The following is a 16,772-nucleotide window of genomic DNA, read 5'->3' on the forward strand; positions in this document are numbered from 1 at the left end:
CATTTAAACAAATTTTATTTTTTCCACTTTCCACTTAAAAAAAAAAAAGTCACTCTGGTCGTGACTCAGTTCTGAATCCCATTAGTCCTCATTATTTGCAAAGGGGATCTTCCCATCCCAGAACTTAGAAATTGTCCTCATTCTTTTTTTTTTTTTTAAGTTTTTAGAAGTTTATTTATTTATTTTGAGAGAGAGAGAGCACAAGCAGGAGAGGGGCAGAGAGAAGGAGAGACAGAATCCCAAGTAGGCTTTGCACCATCAGCGCAGAGCCCGAAGTGGGACTCGAACTCACGAACTGCGAGATCGTGACCAGAGCCGAGATCAAGAGTCGGATGCTTAACCGATTGCACCACCCAGGCACTCGTTCTTTTGAACAGCTGTAGAGTGCTTTATTGCTTAGAAGCAACCATAATTTATTTCACTTTCTTATGGCCGTTGGCTTGTTTCCAATTTTTCACTATTACCAACCACACCACACTGAACACCCTGGGATACATAGCTTTGCTCACTTGATGAGCTTATCTACCAGATAGATACCGGCTAGATAGATAGATAAATAGATTTCTAGAAATGAATATGTGCATGTTAATATTGTTAAATATTTCCAAATTACCCTCCAAGAAGGTGATGCTAATTTACATTCCCACCAACAGTGTATGAGAATCTGTCTCCCCACAGTGTGCCCACACTGGTCACTATAAATATTTATTATTCATTTGATAGATTATGAAAGGGTCTCATTGTTTTCATTTACATTTCTTTATTAATGAGGGTGAGCTTTTTTTTTTTTACACATCCTTACTGATTATATGCGTTTCTTCTATGAATTATGCAACCATGTTCTCTGACTATTTTTGATTTGTGTTTCTTGTCTGCCTTTCACTTATTGACTTGTAGGAACTCTTTTATTTATTATGGATACTATTACTGATGTGTTGATTGATTTATTATGGATTCTATAGGTGCCATAAGTATATTTCTTCCAGCTTTTCATGCATTTTAAAACTTTGCCGTACTTTTTCCCCTTGCCTGCTGACGTGTGTATCCTCAAAGGTCATGCTTCTCATCGATATTGAGTTGGCTTACATGAATACCAATCATGAGGACTTCATAGGCTTTGCCAAGTGAGTGCTCCCTAGGCAGAGAAGGTGACAGCTCCCGGGAGTGTGTGTGTGTGTGCGTGTGCGTGTGCGTGTGTGCCCGTGCGCATGCATGCATGCATGTATAGGACACAGGCCTGCTGGGCTGACCCTCTGAGCGTGGTGCCCACTGGGTAGTGGCATTGAAGCAAGGCCTCTTGAGAGAAGTTCTGAGACTCTTCCTTCGCTCCCTATTAGTGCTCAGCAGAGGAGCAACCAGATGAACAAGAAGAAGGCTTCAGGGAACCAGGTGAGTGAACCCCAGTGCCCCAGCCGGAAGGATGGAGGGTGCCGGACGGACGCCAAGCTCTGAGAGTCCCCTCCCCCCGAGGGGAAGGGTCTCACAGGGGCCAGGGAGCCTGTCAGCTGCCAGCCACAAGCCTCCCACTCTGCCTCAGTAACCCTCTCTCCTCTCTCCCGATGCTTCTCGTGGTTGCTATGGTTACCTCTTTGCAGGATGAGATTCTGGTGAGTACCAGGACTGGGGCTCTTGGCTTATGTAGTGAGGGGGAGGAGGGGGCCCATTTGTAGTGGGGACACACGGGGGGGGAAGGGCACCCTGGCCTGAGCTGCTTGCACACACCAGCACATGGGTGTCCACACACGATCTCAGTCCAGAGGCAAGGCTTAGCCATACACAGAGCCATCAGCCTACCCATCAGTGTGCATGAGCTAAGTATCTCCTTCAGTCAGAGGTAGATCATGTGGGCTGGGTGAGTGAAAATGGCTGGTGGGGGCCTGGAAATCATTAGGTGCTCCTTAAATATCTGTTGGATGGATGGATGGATGGATGGATGGATGAGAGAGAAATCTATTTTTAAGGTGGCCATCTCTACCAGAGAGTTGAGTAAAGAGATGAGTGAAATATCAAGAAACATGTCCCTCTTTGCCTTCTTCTGCCCTTCAGATCTCTGCTGAAACACCACTTCTCATCCTCACCTGTACACACAAGCCATAATCTGGAATTTTCCAGAGGCCATAGTTTCTTTACAATAATCTAGGTGTTCGTGTGATTATTGGCTTCATATCTGGTTCCTTCTCAAACCCCATGAGGGAAAGGGCCGGGTCTCTCTTGTCCATCAGCACGTTCTCAGCCCTCAGCCCAGGGCCTGGCACACAGTAGGTGCTCACTAGTGATGATACTACTGATGATACTAGTGATGATACTACTGATGAATGTAATATCCCAGGGCAATTCGGTTCAGCAAACGCTCGGTGGCGTCTATGCTGTGCTGGTCCCTGGACAGGAGTCAGACCTTGGTGCTGTCCCTTGGAGACCTGAGCCTGCAGTCAGGACCCAGGCAGGGTGGGAGCTGGAAGAGCAGGAGGTCTCTGGTGCAGGGGCTCTGGCTGGAGGTTTGGCAGAGCTGGGGGTGGCCAAGGGAGGACGAAGGCTGCAAGTCAGCAGGAAGTAGCATGACAAGGTCTGCTGGTCAGATCCTGGGGTATGGAGTGCCGGGGCGTGGCATTTGGACTCAATTCTGAAGACAGTGGCAAGACACTGAGGGGATCCTCACCGAACCGGGACAGGGTGGAAGAAGGATCATGGGGCACCTGGCTCTCTTGTTTCTGTTAAAGGCTAAGACAGCTACACCGCTACTGATCCACTGCGTGACTTGGGTTCTCTGCAAGGTTCTTGGGGAAGCCAGAGAGGGTCAAGGAAGGCTCCAGGAGGGTTTTGGGGGCCTCGGAAGTGGGCCTGACCCCAGAGGGCTTTTCTGCGAGCCCCAGGCTCCTCTTGTCTTCTCTGGATGCTCAGAAAAGCCAGGGAGGTCAGGGCCAGGGGATGGAGCAGAAGAAGCTTCCTCACACTCAGGATGGCCCACTGCTAGGGTCTACTTAGTGGCCTTGACCTTGGAGTAGAATCTGCAGGCCCTGGTCTGCGGTGATGGCTCAGGATGGTCTTGGGGACAGCAGCTTCCTACAATGAAAAGAGACCTTTGCCTGTTACTCTGGGCTCCCCAGGGACAAAGGGGCCTGTTCAGTTCGTGCTCAGCCCTTCCCCTTGCTCCCACTCCCCAACACCCCACTCCTGTCCAGAGCCTGGGGCCAGAGACCCGGAGAACCCTACTTCTGTTGCATTCATGTGTTCATGTCACAGATGTTTATTGATCACTTTCTGCCTGCCAAGCACACTGCAAGGTGCTCGAATATACCAGTGAGCTTTTAGAGAGCTCACAATTTAGCAAGACAGGCATCAAGAGATGATGTCTCTCTCTCTCTCTCTCTCTCTCTCTCTCTCTCTCACACACACACACACACACACACACACACACACACAATTTTGAATATCAGCCATTGTCACAGAAGGGAGTGATAAAAGACAATAAGACTATAGTGGGGGTCCTGACTCCTACTGGGGGCCAGGGAGGGCCCACCTGAGAATGTGACTCCTGAGCTGATGCCCGGGGCGGGGGCGCATAGGAATTTGACAAACAGGAGGGGAAGTGCGTTCTAGGCAGAGGCGGCAGCAGCATGTGCGAAGTCCCTGAGGTCAGAAACAAGTCTTACAATAAGGTGCATCTCAAGTTGAAAAGACCTTCAGAATCGTGTGGCCCAGTTGGCCACCTCAACTCGACTCCACACTTTGAGCAGTGGGGAGCTCATCCCCTACGAAGGCTACCAGTCCCCTACTCAGGTGGCTCTAACTATCAAAAGCTCTTTATCCCGACCCGACCTCTGCCTTCCTGCCTCTTCCAGTCTATTCACTTGTGGTTCAAACCAGAGCAGGTCTGGCCTGCTCTGACCGGCCAGGCCTCCAAGAGCTAGAAGAGGGGCGGGCTTTTGAGCACCTCTCTTTGCCTACTCCGCAGGGAATCCGGGCCTCTGCCCACTGACCTCCTGCCCTCTCACCCTCCAGGTCATCCGGAAGGGCTGGCTGACCATCAACAACATTGGCATCATGAAGGGGGGCTCCAAGGAGTACTGGTTTGTGCTGACGGCCGAGAATCTGTCCTGGTATAAGGATGACGAGGTAAGGAAAGAGCCACTGGTCAGGGGGTGAGGCTCAGACACCCTGGGCTAGGAGTAGACCGAACCACCCAACAAACGGGTTTTTTTTTAATCCCATCAAAGACCCTTGGATGGAGTTGGGCTGCAAAGATCCAGGCAATCCCGGGAGCTCATCCAGGCTGGACAGAGAAGATGGCTTATCAGGATCGGGGAGCCTGGGGCTCAGCGCCCTGGAGAGGGTGGGCAGGGGTGCTGGGCACCCCCCTGACCCCACCAGCCCTGTGGCCTTCCTGTTTTCCTGCTCCAAGGGCGTGCCGCCTCCCCCGTGGCCCCCACAGGCCTATGACACACACACGTCCAGCTGCCAGACGCCCTGTTAACCCCTGCACCCCAGTCCCCCAGACCCTGTCGGTGCAGAGGAGGTGCCCCAGATGCCTCGAGGCTGAAGGACCAGGAGTGATGGGGCCCTGTAGAGGAGCCACGGAAAACCCCTCCTTGCCCACAGGGGCAGACAGAGCCCCTGCCGTCTCCCTCCCCTGCTGCTGGTCTCCTTTAAGAATGAGTCTATTTGGCTTCCACATCTGGATTCCAGAGGTGACCAGAGAGAATAGGGAGGGCTGGGGGCGGGGGGGTGGGGGGGCTTGTAGTAATGAACTCCAGCTGGCCACAGAGTGGGGGAGGGGACCCTCTTCCTGAGGAAGCTTTTAGAGGAGAGGGCGCTCTCGGTGGGGGAGTGGGGCTGGGGTGGGGGCTGTGATTTTGGTCTCCGAGCCCCCTCCTTGATCCCCGCCCCCCCCCCGTCATCCCGGGCCGGCCCCCCCCCCCCCCCCCCATCTTGGGCCGGGCCCTCTGTCGTCACTGGCTGGGGCGCCAAGCCATCTGGACCTCATTACCCCAACGCTGGCCTCTCCCAGAGCATGGGGCCCCTGGAAGGGAGGGAGTGTGAGGTGGCGCGACGAGGTGGGGGGGGGGGTCGCTTCCTGCTCCGTCGCTCAGGCAGGCTACCTAGACCCCTCGTGGGCCGGGGGTGCTGACCGCTGGCCCCAGAACTCCTGGTGCCCTTATGTTGGGCTCCTCATACGGGGCCAGGGGACCGTGTGACCTGGGGCTGAGGGCTACACTGCAGGGAAATGTATCCAAGAGGGGCCCTGTCCTCCCGTGACGGGGTCTCATTGAGCTTTGTGTGCACATTCGAGTGGGGTCGCCTGTGGGAGCCGTGCTGAGTTGGTGTGGGCGGGGTGGGGGTGGGCAGCAAATGCCGGGAGGCGGGGTGTGCGAGGCTGGTGGATGTTGGGGGGGGTGTCGGAGAGCGTTTGGGGTGTAAGCATCTAGGTGTGGTTGGGGGCAGACGGTGTGTGCCTGAGGTCTGACTCTGGGGCGTGTGCGCCTGTGCTCGGTGTATAAGTGAAGGTGCGTGTATGTGGCAGATGGACTTGAGGAGGGAGGGTGTGCACGGGGAACAATATGCATGTACTTGGGACGTAAGGATGGGAGAGGGCCGGTGTTCCATGGTGAGGGTGCGCGTGTACGCGCACGTGTGTGTGCGTGAGATGTGCAGGAGTCACAGATGTGTGATTTTAGTTTGGGTGTGGGAATGTATGTGCCTGAGTTGGGGGGGGCTGTGCGTGTCGAGTCGTTGAGTTCGTGTGTGTGTGTGTGTGTGTGTGTGTGTGTGTGTGTTGGATGTGAGCGGAGTTTTGCACTAGAACACCTGGGGGACATGGAGATGGTCTGGGCTGTGAGGAGCGTGATCTGTCCCCCTCTCTACCCCAGCCGCCAGCCCTCTGGCCTTTGGGACTCGGGTGGCCCTCTGGGCAGACAGGCGGCTGCCCAAACCCCCAGCCCTCGCTGACCCCCCAGCTTCTCATTTCTTCCTCTGCCACCCGTCAGCACCCACATCCCGTCTCACAGCAGGGTACCCCCCCTTCCCTCTGCACCTCCTCCCAGCATCCCTCCCAACCCCCCCCCCCCCCCCCCCAGTCCCCTGCCCGGTCTCCAGACTCCGGTTCTGGGATGGCGTGTGGGGGTCGGTCCAGCTCTCCAGCGGCGGTGCCGAGGGTCTAACCCAGCCCAGCCTAACCAATGTGCAGACTACTGTACAATTTGGGAGTCCTGAACAGATAGTCTAAACACTGGGTAGACGGAGTGGAGGTGTCCTCTGATCCATCCAGGCAGCAGTGTCTGTCGGTCGGGTGGGAGCTTCGGCCCCGTCTCCTGGAGATCCAAGGCCCCCCAGCCCCAGCCCAGCTCTCTGCTCCCGACTCCCCTTCTGCCTCCTTTGACGTGGCAGGGGTGAGCGGGAGCTGTGGCTGGGAAGGAGGGGCCTGGGGAGGGGGCCGGCCAGCAGGAAGGGAGGGGTGGGGGGAGGAGGCCGCTCCTACCTAGAGTCCAACCCCAGAGCGCAGGCAGGGCGGCAGGGCGGGTGGTGGCGGGGCCTCCCTCGAATGCTTCCAGATGTTCCCTGGCCGCGTGTGCAACTTCCTCCTCTCCTCCCCCAGCCGCCCTCTGGGGCTCCTGGCCACCCGCCTGGCATAAAGAAGGCTTTATGTGGCTGGATGGGCCAGGCGGGTGGAGGGGGGGGGGGGGGGCAGAAGGAGGTGGGCAGGACTGGGAGCAGGGTCCTCCTAAACCCAGCCCCTGACCCGTGGTCCTGGTCGAGGCTCGTGCCCAAGCCCTGAGTCCCTGAGACCCACATAGACATCCCCGCCCGCCCCCCACACCCCACCCCCGGTCACAGCATGGGTCCTGTGGTGTGGGCAAGTGGGGTGCCGGCAGCAGAAACCCTTGTCCTCCTCCCAGAGCCCGATCCTGGACTATCTCGTCCGCAGATCCCCCGGCCTTCCCTTGAACCTAGCAACCTACAGACAGATCTCAGCCCATGGCAGGCACACACGCGCGTGCACGTCGGCCTGGCGCCCACATGCGCATCCACAGATACACATCACTCCTCCCAGAGGGCTCCGGCCAAACCAATCCCATTAAACAGGCCACAGGCACGCAAATGTGTGTGCCCGCAGTGTGGCCCGCGGGCACGCTCCGTACGACACAGGTATTTACAGTTGCCACCCGCATCTACAAAAGCGTGCACACATCCGCCTTGACACACGGTGGTGACAGTGTACGTGCTCGGGCCGGCGTGCGTTCGCACAGGCACACGGCCACACACACGTTGCACACACAGGCGGACCACCTCCGGGTCTGTGCCGTGCGCCTGATTGCTAACACATGGGTGGGTTGGGGGGAGTGGGCTGAGCCGGCCCTTTGAAGCCGCTGGGGCTGCCGGTGGCCCCCCCTTCTCTGTCTCTCTGTCTCCACAGTCAGGAAATGAAGTCAGCAGCTTATCCGAAGCAGGTCTCCTTTGGCCGGGCCGGCGGGGAGAGAGGCTTTGAGGGCGGGGTCCCTGGCTGGGGCCGGCCTGGACTGCATCCAGGGCTCACTTGGGGTGGGACTGGGACCCACCCTCAGCCTGGCCACCCTGCGCTCTTGGGAAAGGCTTGAAGGTCATTGGGCACCAGAGGTGCTCAGCAGGCCCAGGGCTCCAGCTCTCTTCAGACAGCACCTGTTCAGTGCAGGGGGGCCCTGGCGCCCAGAAGCCCGGGGCCACTCTGGGGGTCCGCAGCCCCAGCCCCCCGCCCCCAGCACGGAGTGCTCTTTGGACGTGAGGCGCGGCCCCCCTCACCGTTGCTCCCATCTCTATCCGCAGGAGAAAGAGAAGAAATACATGCTTTCCGTGGACAACCTGAAGCTGCGGGATGTGGAGAAAGGTTTCATGTCGAGCAAGCACATCTTTGCCCTCTTTAACACTGAGCAGAGGTGGGTCCCCAGACCCTGCAAGCCCCAAACCAGCCTCACTGGGCAGAGAGGGGAGGGACCCTGCCCTGAGCCCCACAGCGCGTCATTCATTTGACAGATATTTACCCAGTCCCTACTCGGTGCTGGACTTCATATCAAAATCTCCTTCCCCCTTCCGCCGCCCCCCCCCCCCCCCCACCTTCCAGTCATTCGGTTAGTGGGTTAGTGCCTGTTCTGCATAGACTCTGCCGGGCACTGGGGACGAAGAAAAGCCCATCAGGCCTGGTCCCCTTCTTGTTGTTCAGTGTCCAGTGGGGTCCGTGACAATACCGGGTCTCTCCCCTCCCAAGCCAGGGCTGATTCCTGTGGGCTTCACCTCCCTCGAGATGAGGGTTCAGTACAGTTGCCATCAGGGAGGTCCCCAGAGGGCCAGGGAGGGAGCCACTGGGGGCTGCCTGGTCAGGGATGTCCCTCTTATGAGGGGCTCAGTCCCCCTTTTTCTTAGAGCATCGTACTGCTGGTTTCACTGAATCCTGACAGTGACCCAGGGAGGTAGGAGTCATTATTAACCCATCTTCTAGACAAGGAAACTGAAGCTTGGAGACAGGAGGATTGCCCAGGGTCACACAGCTGGGAAGTGAGAGAGCCAGGACTGGACCCCAGGCATGATGACTGCGCCCCCCCCCCCCCATCCATGCATGCCCTTAACCACCTGGGTGAGTGGGTTTCATGCCTTTTCCCCTCCCTGCCTGCCCTTGCAGGAATGTCTACAAGGATTATCGGCAGCTGGAACTGGCCTGTGAGACACAGGAGGAGGTGGACAGCTGGAAGGCCTCCTTCCTGAGGGCTGGCGTGTATCCGGAGCGCGTTGGGGTGAGTGGTAGTGCCGGGAGGGGGCCAAGCCACCTGGGTCACCAGCCTCAGCCCTTACGGGCCCTTACGGGCACAGATGCCCCCCCTACCTGTCCTGGGGCGGGGTCAGAGTTAAGCCTTCCTCCCGTCCTCCAATGCTGGTTTTACGTGACCCTCCTCTGGCCCCTCCTCTGCCCCGTTGGCATTTCGCGCATCCCCTGCATATAATGGTGGTTTCTTGTGGCTACTCCACTTTCCTCCTCTCTTTCCCTGATGTCTAGAGTTGCTTTAGAGTGGGGGTAGGGCGCCCTGAGTTCACTCCCCTTCTCCTCTGTGTGTGTGTCTGCTCCGGCTCTGCTTGCTGGTGGCGGCGGCGGTGGCAATGCTGGCGGCGTGACCTCTGTGGCTTTGGCGTGGGCCTCCCAGGACAAGGAGAAAGTGAGTGTGCCCCTCCCTCGCCTTCAGCCAGGTGTCTCCAGCCTGGCCGAAGCTCCGGCCAGGTCTTTAGAATCAGGAAGGGACCTTGGAAAGCCTTTCCTAATCGATGGACTGGGAAACTGAGGCAAATTCTAGGCACTAGACTGAGAGCCGAGATAAGACTGAACAGGGTCTGGGGTCTTCGGAGGCACTGGGCAGAGCCCAGATGCAGAGCGTTTGGGGGAGTTGGCATTTGTGTGTGCAGGCCATTTGTTCTGTGCGCCTCAGTGTTCCAGGCCACCCTTGGAGGGAGGGGCCAAGCCCCTGGGGGCGCCTAGAACTTGGCTGCGAGAGCCCAGCCACCCTAATGCCCTCTATTCTCAATGGCAGGCCAGCGAGACTGAGGAGAATGGTTCGGACAACTTCATGCACTCCATGGACCCACAGCTAGAGCGGCAGGTGGAGACCATCCGGAACCTGGTGGACTCGTACATGGCCATCGTTAACAAGACCGTGAGGGACCTCATGCCGAAGACCATCATGCATCTCATGATCAACAATGTGGGTGCAACGCTTCGTGGGCAGTGGGTGCTCTTTTGGGACCAGGGAAGCAGCAGCCAGGTTGGCCCCGGGGAGGCACAGGCCAGTCCCATGGGACCAGGTCTAGAGAGGTAGGTATAGGGCCACGCCAGAGCTGTCCAAAAGAAATAAAATGTGAGTTCCTTGTATTATTTTGTAGATTCACATATCCAAGTCACTACAAATGTTCTTAAATGTTTTCCAAAAGGGACTGGGAATCACATCTTTTGAGAAGTCCCAGACTGTGTTTTAAAATACATACCCCAGAGGGGGCGCATGGGTGGCGCAGTCGGTTAAGCGTCCGACTTCAGCCCGGGTCACGATCTCGCGGTCCGTGAGTTCAAGCCCCGCGTCAGGCTCTGGGCTGATGGCTCAGAGCCTGGAGCCTGTTTCCGATTCTGTGTCTCCCTCTCTCTCTGCCCCTCCCCCGTTCATGCTCTGTCTCTCTCTGTCCCAAAAATAAATAAACGTGGAAAAAAAAAATACATACCCCAGAGAACCACTACCATCCATGGCTTAGTGAAAAAAAGCATGGCTGCCAGAGAATTAGTACTGTGTTTGAATCCTGGCTTTGCCACAAATTCTGTTTGACTTTCAGTAAACTACCCTTTCTGAGCCTCTGCTCCCTTGTATGTAAAATATGGATAATAACAGAGTTGAGAATTAAAGGGATAAAAAGAACAGAGTAACGCAGTGCCTGGCACATAGTAGGTTCTCAGCACATCACTGAATAACGAACGAGTAAGTAAGACACAGGCCTGTGGCATAAAAAACCTCAGTGCCTCTCCGTGAATATCCCAGAGCCTGGGCCAGGTAGCACCTGCGGAGTTTAAGGAGAACATTAACTTCCCCCCCCCAACCCCCTACACACACAGACACATTTCATCCAATCCAAACACACATTTACACCTGTCACTCAAGGGCTCAGAAAATTTAAACTGTCATCCACCTTATTTTGGCCCAGTGGAGCATGCAAGTCCTTGGACAGGGTGCAAATGCCCCATTTTACAGATGGGGAAACTGAGACCGAAACAAAGCTGAACAGCTAGGTGTCCTGGTTGCATGATAGGCCCTGGGAGCGCTCCCCAATCTATGACTTGGAACAGGTCACTTTTCCTCTCTGGACTATCTGAGGAAAGAGCAAGGACGGAGACGGAGAAGTGGCGGGCGGGGGAGATCTCCGAGTTCAGGGGGCGGCAAAGCCAGGACACTTCCCTCTCCCCCGGCCCCGAGTTCTCAGTCCAGCGCACACACCACGGCGCAGTCAGTGTGGTACAGGCGTCAGAGCCCAGCCTGTCCTCTCTTCGCTTCCTCGCCCGCAGACGAAGGAATTCATCTTCTCGGAGCTGCTGGCCAACCTGTACTCGTGCGGGGACCAGAACACACTGATGGAGGAGTCGGCGGAGCAGGCGCAGCGGCGCGACGAGATGCTGCGCATGTACCACGCACTGAAGGAGGCGCTCAGCATCATCGGCGACATCAACACGACCACTGTCAGCACGCCCATGCCCCCGCCTGTGGACGACTCCTGGCTGCAGGTGCAGAGCGTACCGGCCGGACGCAGGTACCAGGGCCGGCCCCCACGGCCCCAAAGCCCCCCAGCCCGGGGCCCGCGGGAGGAGGGCCGGGACCGGGCAGTGGCGCGCCCGCGTCGCCGGAGCGGCTCCCACCTGGAGCAGGGGGCGGGGCTTAGAAATGGGCGGGGCTTGTTGCGGGGCGGGGCTTGCCGTGAAGCGCTGGCTGCGGGGCTGGGTGGAGCTGGAACTTTAGAGCCACCGGAGGCGGGCCTTAAACTCCGGGAACGAGTAGGGCGGGGCGAGGCGGGGCTTGCGCGCATGGGCGTGACCGGCACGGGGCTGGGGGCGGGGCTCAGGGTGGGGCGGAGCTGCTCACCTCTCCCTTCCTTGTCTTCCGCACCCTGTCGCCCGCAGGTCACCCACGTCCAGCCCCACTCCGCAGCGCCGAGCCCCCGCCGTGCCCCCAGCCCGGCCCGGGTCGCGGGGCCCTGCTCCTGGGCCTCCGCCTGCTGGGTCCGCCCTGGGGGGGGGCGCCCCCCGTGCCCTCCAGGCCGGGGGCTTCCCCTGACCCCTTCGGTCCTCCCCCCCAGGTGCCCTCGCGCCCCAACCGCGCCCCGCCCGGGGTCCCCAGGTGAGTAGGGGCTGAAAGCGTCGGAAGAGACCACCGGGCGGGCGTGGCCGGGAGGGAGGTGGGGCCAGAGCCGACCCCCTCCATCCGGGGCGCTTCGGACGTGGGTGCCAGAGCTACGGGAGGTGTGGCCGAGGGCTGGCGGAGCCTGCCCCCCCCCCCCCCCCAGGGAGCGCTGAGTCCCGGAGGTCGTCGTTTCTGCGGAGGGGGCCGTGGGACTCATCCCACCTGCCCCCTTCTTTCCAGCACTTGCATGGCGCTTCCCTCCCTTTTCACTTCTCTCTCCCACTGTTGCCTACCTCCTCCTTTCTCCTCGCTCTCCGCCTTCTCCATTCCGTCCTCCACTTCTCTCTCCCAGCCCCGAGTGACCCACCTCACGTCTGGGGATTTGAACTCCGATCTTCTCCAGATGTGGAGTTTGTTCACTTACCCTCAGGGCTACTCTGATGCCCCCCTTCTGAGTCCTGACTCTGAATTGTCCCAAGAGGGGTGTCTGGCCTCTGGCCCACAGCAACAGAGGCCAGGCTGTGACTGTGACCAGCAAGGTGTGTGTGATGTGTGTGTGGGCGTGCACACGGGTGTGAGCGTAAGAATGGCACTCAGGCACGGGGCTAGGACGCCGAGCAGCTGGGAAAGGGGACTGGGAGGGACGGGGCAATCTAATGGCTTTCTTTTTTCCCCCTGCCCCTACCTGGCCTGGACCAACATGGTGGGTGGGGGGCAGCAGTGGGTGAAAGGCTGCCCCGTTCCCAGAGATTTCCAGGGAAAAGAATTCTACTTCATCCCTTGGCTTTGCCTTCTCGATTCATGACCCTTTTTCAAGGAAGCTCGTTCTGATATCTCAGTCCGTGTTTCCACTGGCCACATTCTCTGAGGAAGAGCACATCAGACCAATAGCATCCACCTGTGTTTCCAGATGGCTGGAGGGTAGGACCTAGCCTTCATGGGTCTAGTTTCCATGAACCCCAGATGAAGCAGAGATGGGACTTGCTTCCACGGTGCTCTGATGACCAAAGCAGATGGGTAAAGCAGGCAGCATGGTATTGGTCAAGAGCGCTGGACTGGAGCCCAGAGGTTCTGGTTAACCCCGTGCTTGTAAGCAAGTCACTTTCCCTCCCAGGGCCTCAGTGTCCCTTCTACCACATGATACTTAACATTCTGTCTTTCTCCCAGGGTTGGCGTGAAGATGGAGGGAGAGAGACAGTGACTGTAGAGAAGCCGCATGAAGTGCAAATGTGGCTGTAGGAACACTTTGCTAACTTCCCTGGGTGTTCAGATTCTTAAGGGAATTTGGCACGCCCAGGTGCGCGCTGAGGTGTGACATAGGGAAAGAGGAAAGATCTGGCACCTGCTCTAACCCCAGTCTTGCCAACACACAGGAAACACTTGGCAAGTCACGGCCCTGCCTCGGGGAAGAGAACAGTCTGGGAAGCTTCAAGACAGCTTGACATGGGGGAGGTCCGGGGGCTGACTGGGATGAGACTCAGGTGGTGAGAAGTCAGGGGCATCTGGGTATGGAGCGGTAGTGTGGGCGAAGGTTTAGTGGGGATGCATTGAGGAGAGCCGCTGGCCAGAGGAGAGTGCAGACGGAATGAGGAAGAATAAGAAAAGGTTGCCCTGAGTACAGTGGGGCAGGCTGCAAAACCTTAAAAGTTCACAGAAGTTTGTCTTCTTGAGGCTCAATGCTGTGGGGAGTAGGGAGCCCTGGGAGGTTCTTGGGCAGAGAAATGACAGCTGGACCCTGAGAAAGCAAGACCTGTCCCTTACGGAGCACTGCAGGTGGCCCTCTGAGCACGCCAGGCACGAGTGTGCAGGGAGCTGGTGCAAACGCCTCCTGTGTCCGGGCGAGCTTCTGTGTTGTGACTCAGCCCGCGCGTGTGCTTCAATGTGCCGAGTGGCTGCATGCCCCGGATCCGTGCTGCACGTGCCGGCCAGTGAGGGTGCTGGGCAGCGGGAGGCGAGGGAGGGAGGTGTGTACGTGTGCGTGTTGTTTGTGGGCATGTGTCAGCGTGCGCATGCGGGGCCAGGGGGCCTCACAGCATGTGTGTGCACGCCCGGGCGTGTGCGTGTGCGTGACCCCACCCCCCGGGCCTGCCCCGTCCGTGCGTGTGAACTGCCATGTTGATTTCGTGCTGTCTTTCAGAATCACTATCAGTGACCCCTGAGGAGCGTCAGCCACGGTAGGTACATACATGCCTCTCTGCCTGCTGCATGAACGGTGTGTCTGCCCCCCGCTGCACCAGCTCCACATTGGGGGGCGCACCCGGGACCTCAGAGCCAGGCTCCCCTCCCTCTCCCTTCTGCAGCTCCAGACTTATTCTTTCCTCTTTCTGTCCTTGCTGCCAGCTGGCTCTCTCACCTCCCTTCTCAGCGAGCCTCGGGACTCAGTGCCACTGCTCAAGACCTCCATGGCTGAGCCTGGGGAGCTCTTGGGACAGGCTCCGCACCCAGGCTGGCAGACATGGGTGCTCTCTGGAGCCGTCAGGGAGGGCAGAGAGCTCACGGTTTATGGTGTAGAGGCAGGGAACTCGGAGGGGGCGGGCATCGTTGTGCATGGGGCTGGACTCAGACAGCCAGAGGCCTTGGAACTTCATCCTGGGGATGCCACGCTCATTCCCCCATCTGAGCTGTGCTGTTGGGGCAAGGAGCTCTGGGAACCGAATCCACGGTAGGGCAGAGGAAGTCAGAGCCCCATCTCCTCTATCAGATAGCCAGCGATTGAGCAGCAGTCTGGGGCCAAGGCTCTGGTTATGTGCTGATTTCTGAAAGCTGGAGGGCCCTGTCCACACCTCACAGGTGAGGCAGGGTCACACGGCCCCTTCCCCTACCTCCTTGGTGTTGTCACGCCTGTGAAGGCACACTACAAACCACAGCGTCCTCGGCCCTAGACAAAGCACCATAGCCCGTCCACGGGCTCATGGGCTTGGGCCTGTTGCTCCTAGGGGTGACCTACACTTTTCAGCCAAGGGGACAACAGTGTCCACTGACCTGAGCCTAGTCAACTTCTCCGAGTCCCACCCTGTCTGGGCCGCACATTCACCCAGCGACCCGCCTGTCACTCTGCCCCTGCCGCTGACTCTTGCTCTTCTGCTTTTCCCCAGCAGGAAGGGCCCAGCCTCACCTACGCGACCTGTGGTCCCCCGACCAGCTGAGGCTCCCCTCTTAGACTTATAAGCCTGTGGCCAACTGGCATCCGGCTGCCTGACCTCCCTGCCTCCCCAGGGTCCCTTCCGAGGACTCCGGGCTTTCTGCCCGCCCAGAGGGGTATCCAGTGCCCCCTCCAGCCATCCTTTTAGCTTCGCCCTCCTGGCTCAAACAGTGTTCTTTCTCCTGTCTCTCTCCATGAGGACTGGTAGCTGTGGCCACGGGGCACGCGGCCCCACACTCCAAGGCTAGGGGTGGCCCTGGGCCAGTACGTTGGAAGACAAGGGGGCCACAAAAAGAGGGAAGGCAGAGGGGCCGAGCATGTGTCTGGAGCTGTGGGTGCACTGCCTGGTGGTGTATGAGAGACCAGCGTGCGTGGCAGTGGGGGGGGGGGGGGGGCTGCCTTGACCTCCACCCCAGACCCTGGGGAAGCTGTGGCCCCCATTCATCTCCAGTTCTCCCACCTTCCCTTTCTCATCTCTCTCCTCCATTCCAGAACCCTTGCCCACACCCGCAGCTTCCTTTTCTCGCCCTGCCCTCCCCTCCTGCCCCACCGGGCTTGGCATTGCTTGCCTTACCAGTTCTCTCCCTCCTTCTCTCCGTTCTCTCTTTGCTTTCTCTCCAACTGCCAGCCGATCGGGTCAGGCAAGTCCATCCCGTCCTGAGAGCCCCAGGCCCCCCTTCGACCTCTAACCAGATCCCTCTGTTCCTCGGAGACCTCCCTTTCCAAGCCTGCCTGGACGGCTGTTCTGTGACTTGACAGTGGCTCCCCAGCCCCAAAGCCTCCCCCTTCGTCTGTGACTTAGTCTGTTGTAGTGGTGAGCTGACACATCCAGGCGTGATGTTGGTGAAAACTTGTGCCCCCTCTGTGGTATTGCTCCTACCCCATTCTATAAATATCTATAAATATTCATATATATATACATACACACACACACACACACACACACACACACGGCCGCCACAGCCTCGCCGCTAGTGTTGGGAATCAATCACCATGCTGTCCCTGAGGAGTCTTGTGGCCCAACTACAAGGGAACACTGTCACCCTGACATCCCCCTCTCCAGCGTGTGCCACCTCTGATGAGCCTCCCCATCATGCCCAGCCCGTGGACAGCCACCTTTCCGTCCCTCCCCCAGTCGAGCACGGGGGTGCCATACTGGCAGCTGTGTGGTTCCCTGACTACCACCAGTCTTGCTGTCTCTTGGCTGAGAATAAAACCCATTTCTGGACAATGGGAAACTGTCCTCTGTCGGCTTGTGTTCTTTGTGGAGTTCAGGAGAAGTTGAAGGCTTAAACCCTGGGATGCAGGGGTGGGGAAGGGCCCAGCCATTGCTAGTGTGCTGTGAGGAGTGGCAAAGAAAGGCCTCACCCTTTCCCAGGCCTACTGGGAAAGCACCGGGGGACTCACAGGTCCTTATTCTAGGAAGCCTGCTCTGCCCACTAGGGGGGCAGGGCCACTAACTCAGCCTGGAGGGAGGACTGGGGGCACTGGCACGCACTATGGAGGGACGGGACAACAGGCCACCAGAGGGGCAGGGTGACGCCACAGAAACTGCCTGACCTGGAAGTCGGCACTCTTGAGTGCTGGGACCTTGCTTGCCCCTCCCCAGGATTGGATCAGGCTTCTGAGCCTCTTGGCCATTAGGGCAGGAGCCCCCCCCCCCCACCTTCGAGTCCCCCTGAGATCCCCCAGGCTTCCCCAAGCAGCAGGAGGGCGACAGGGCTGGACCGTCTCTAACAGCTCCTTTG

The 16,772-nt window shown here is 58.3% G+C and overlaps 1 protein-coding gene and 1 long non-coding RNA gene across 2 annotated transcripts in view; one reads left to right on the forward strand and one right to left on the reverse strand.

Moving 5' to 3' along the window:
* Positions 1–668, reverse strand: part of LOC121035057 (uncharacterized) — a 19,113-nt gene extending 18,445 nt beyond the window's left edge. Inside the window, exon 1 of the long non-coding RNA XR_005792734.1 lies at positions 362–668. This is a non-coding gene — a long non-coding RNA (uncharacterized LOC121035057). The remainder of the gene's footprint in view (positions 1–361) is intronic.
* Positions 1–15,682, forward strand: part of DNM1 (dynamin 1) — a 44,436-nt gene extending 28,754 nt beyond the window's left edge. The window contains 13 exon segments of the mRNA XM_040482486.1: positions 220–243; positions 1,054–1,124; positions 1,338–1,389; positions 1,596–1,607; positions 4,000–4,113; positions 7,795–7,904; positions 8,645–8,756; positions 9,162–9,173; positions 9,543–9,713; positions 11,054–11,295; positions 11,663–11,771; positions 11,773–11,879; positions 14,978–15,682. Of these exon segments, the coding sequence (XP_040338420.1) occupies positions 220–243; positions 1,054–1,124; positions 1,338–1,389; positions 1,596–1,607; positions 4,000–4,113; positions 7,795–7,904; positions 8,645–8,756; positions 9,162–9,173; positions 9,543–9,713; positions 11,054–11,295; positions 11,663–11,771; positions 11,773–11,879; positions 14,978–15,050 (1,209 nt within the window). The 3' untranslated portion in view covers positions 15,051–15,682.
* The last annotated feature ends 1,090 nt before the right edge of the window (positions 15,683–16,772 follow it).

Source organism: Herpailurus yagouaroundi, unplaced genomic scaffold, assembly GCF_014898765.1.
Source record: "Herpailurus yagouaroundi ecotype Mexico unplaced genomic scaffold, PumYag 160, whole genome shotgun sequence".
Classification (NCBI taxonomy): Eukaryota; Metazoa; Chordata; class Mammalia; order Carnivora; family Felidae; genus Herpailurus; species Herpailurus yagouaroundi.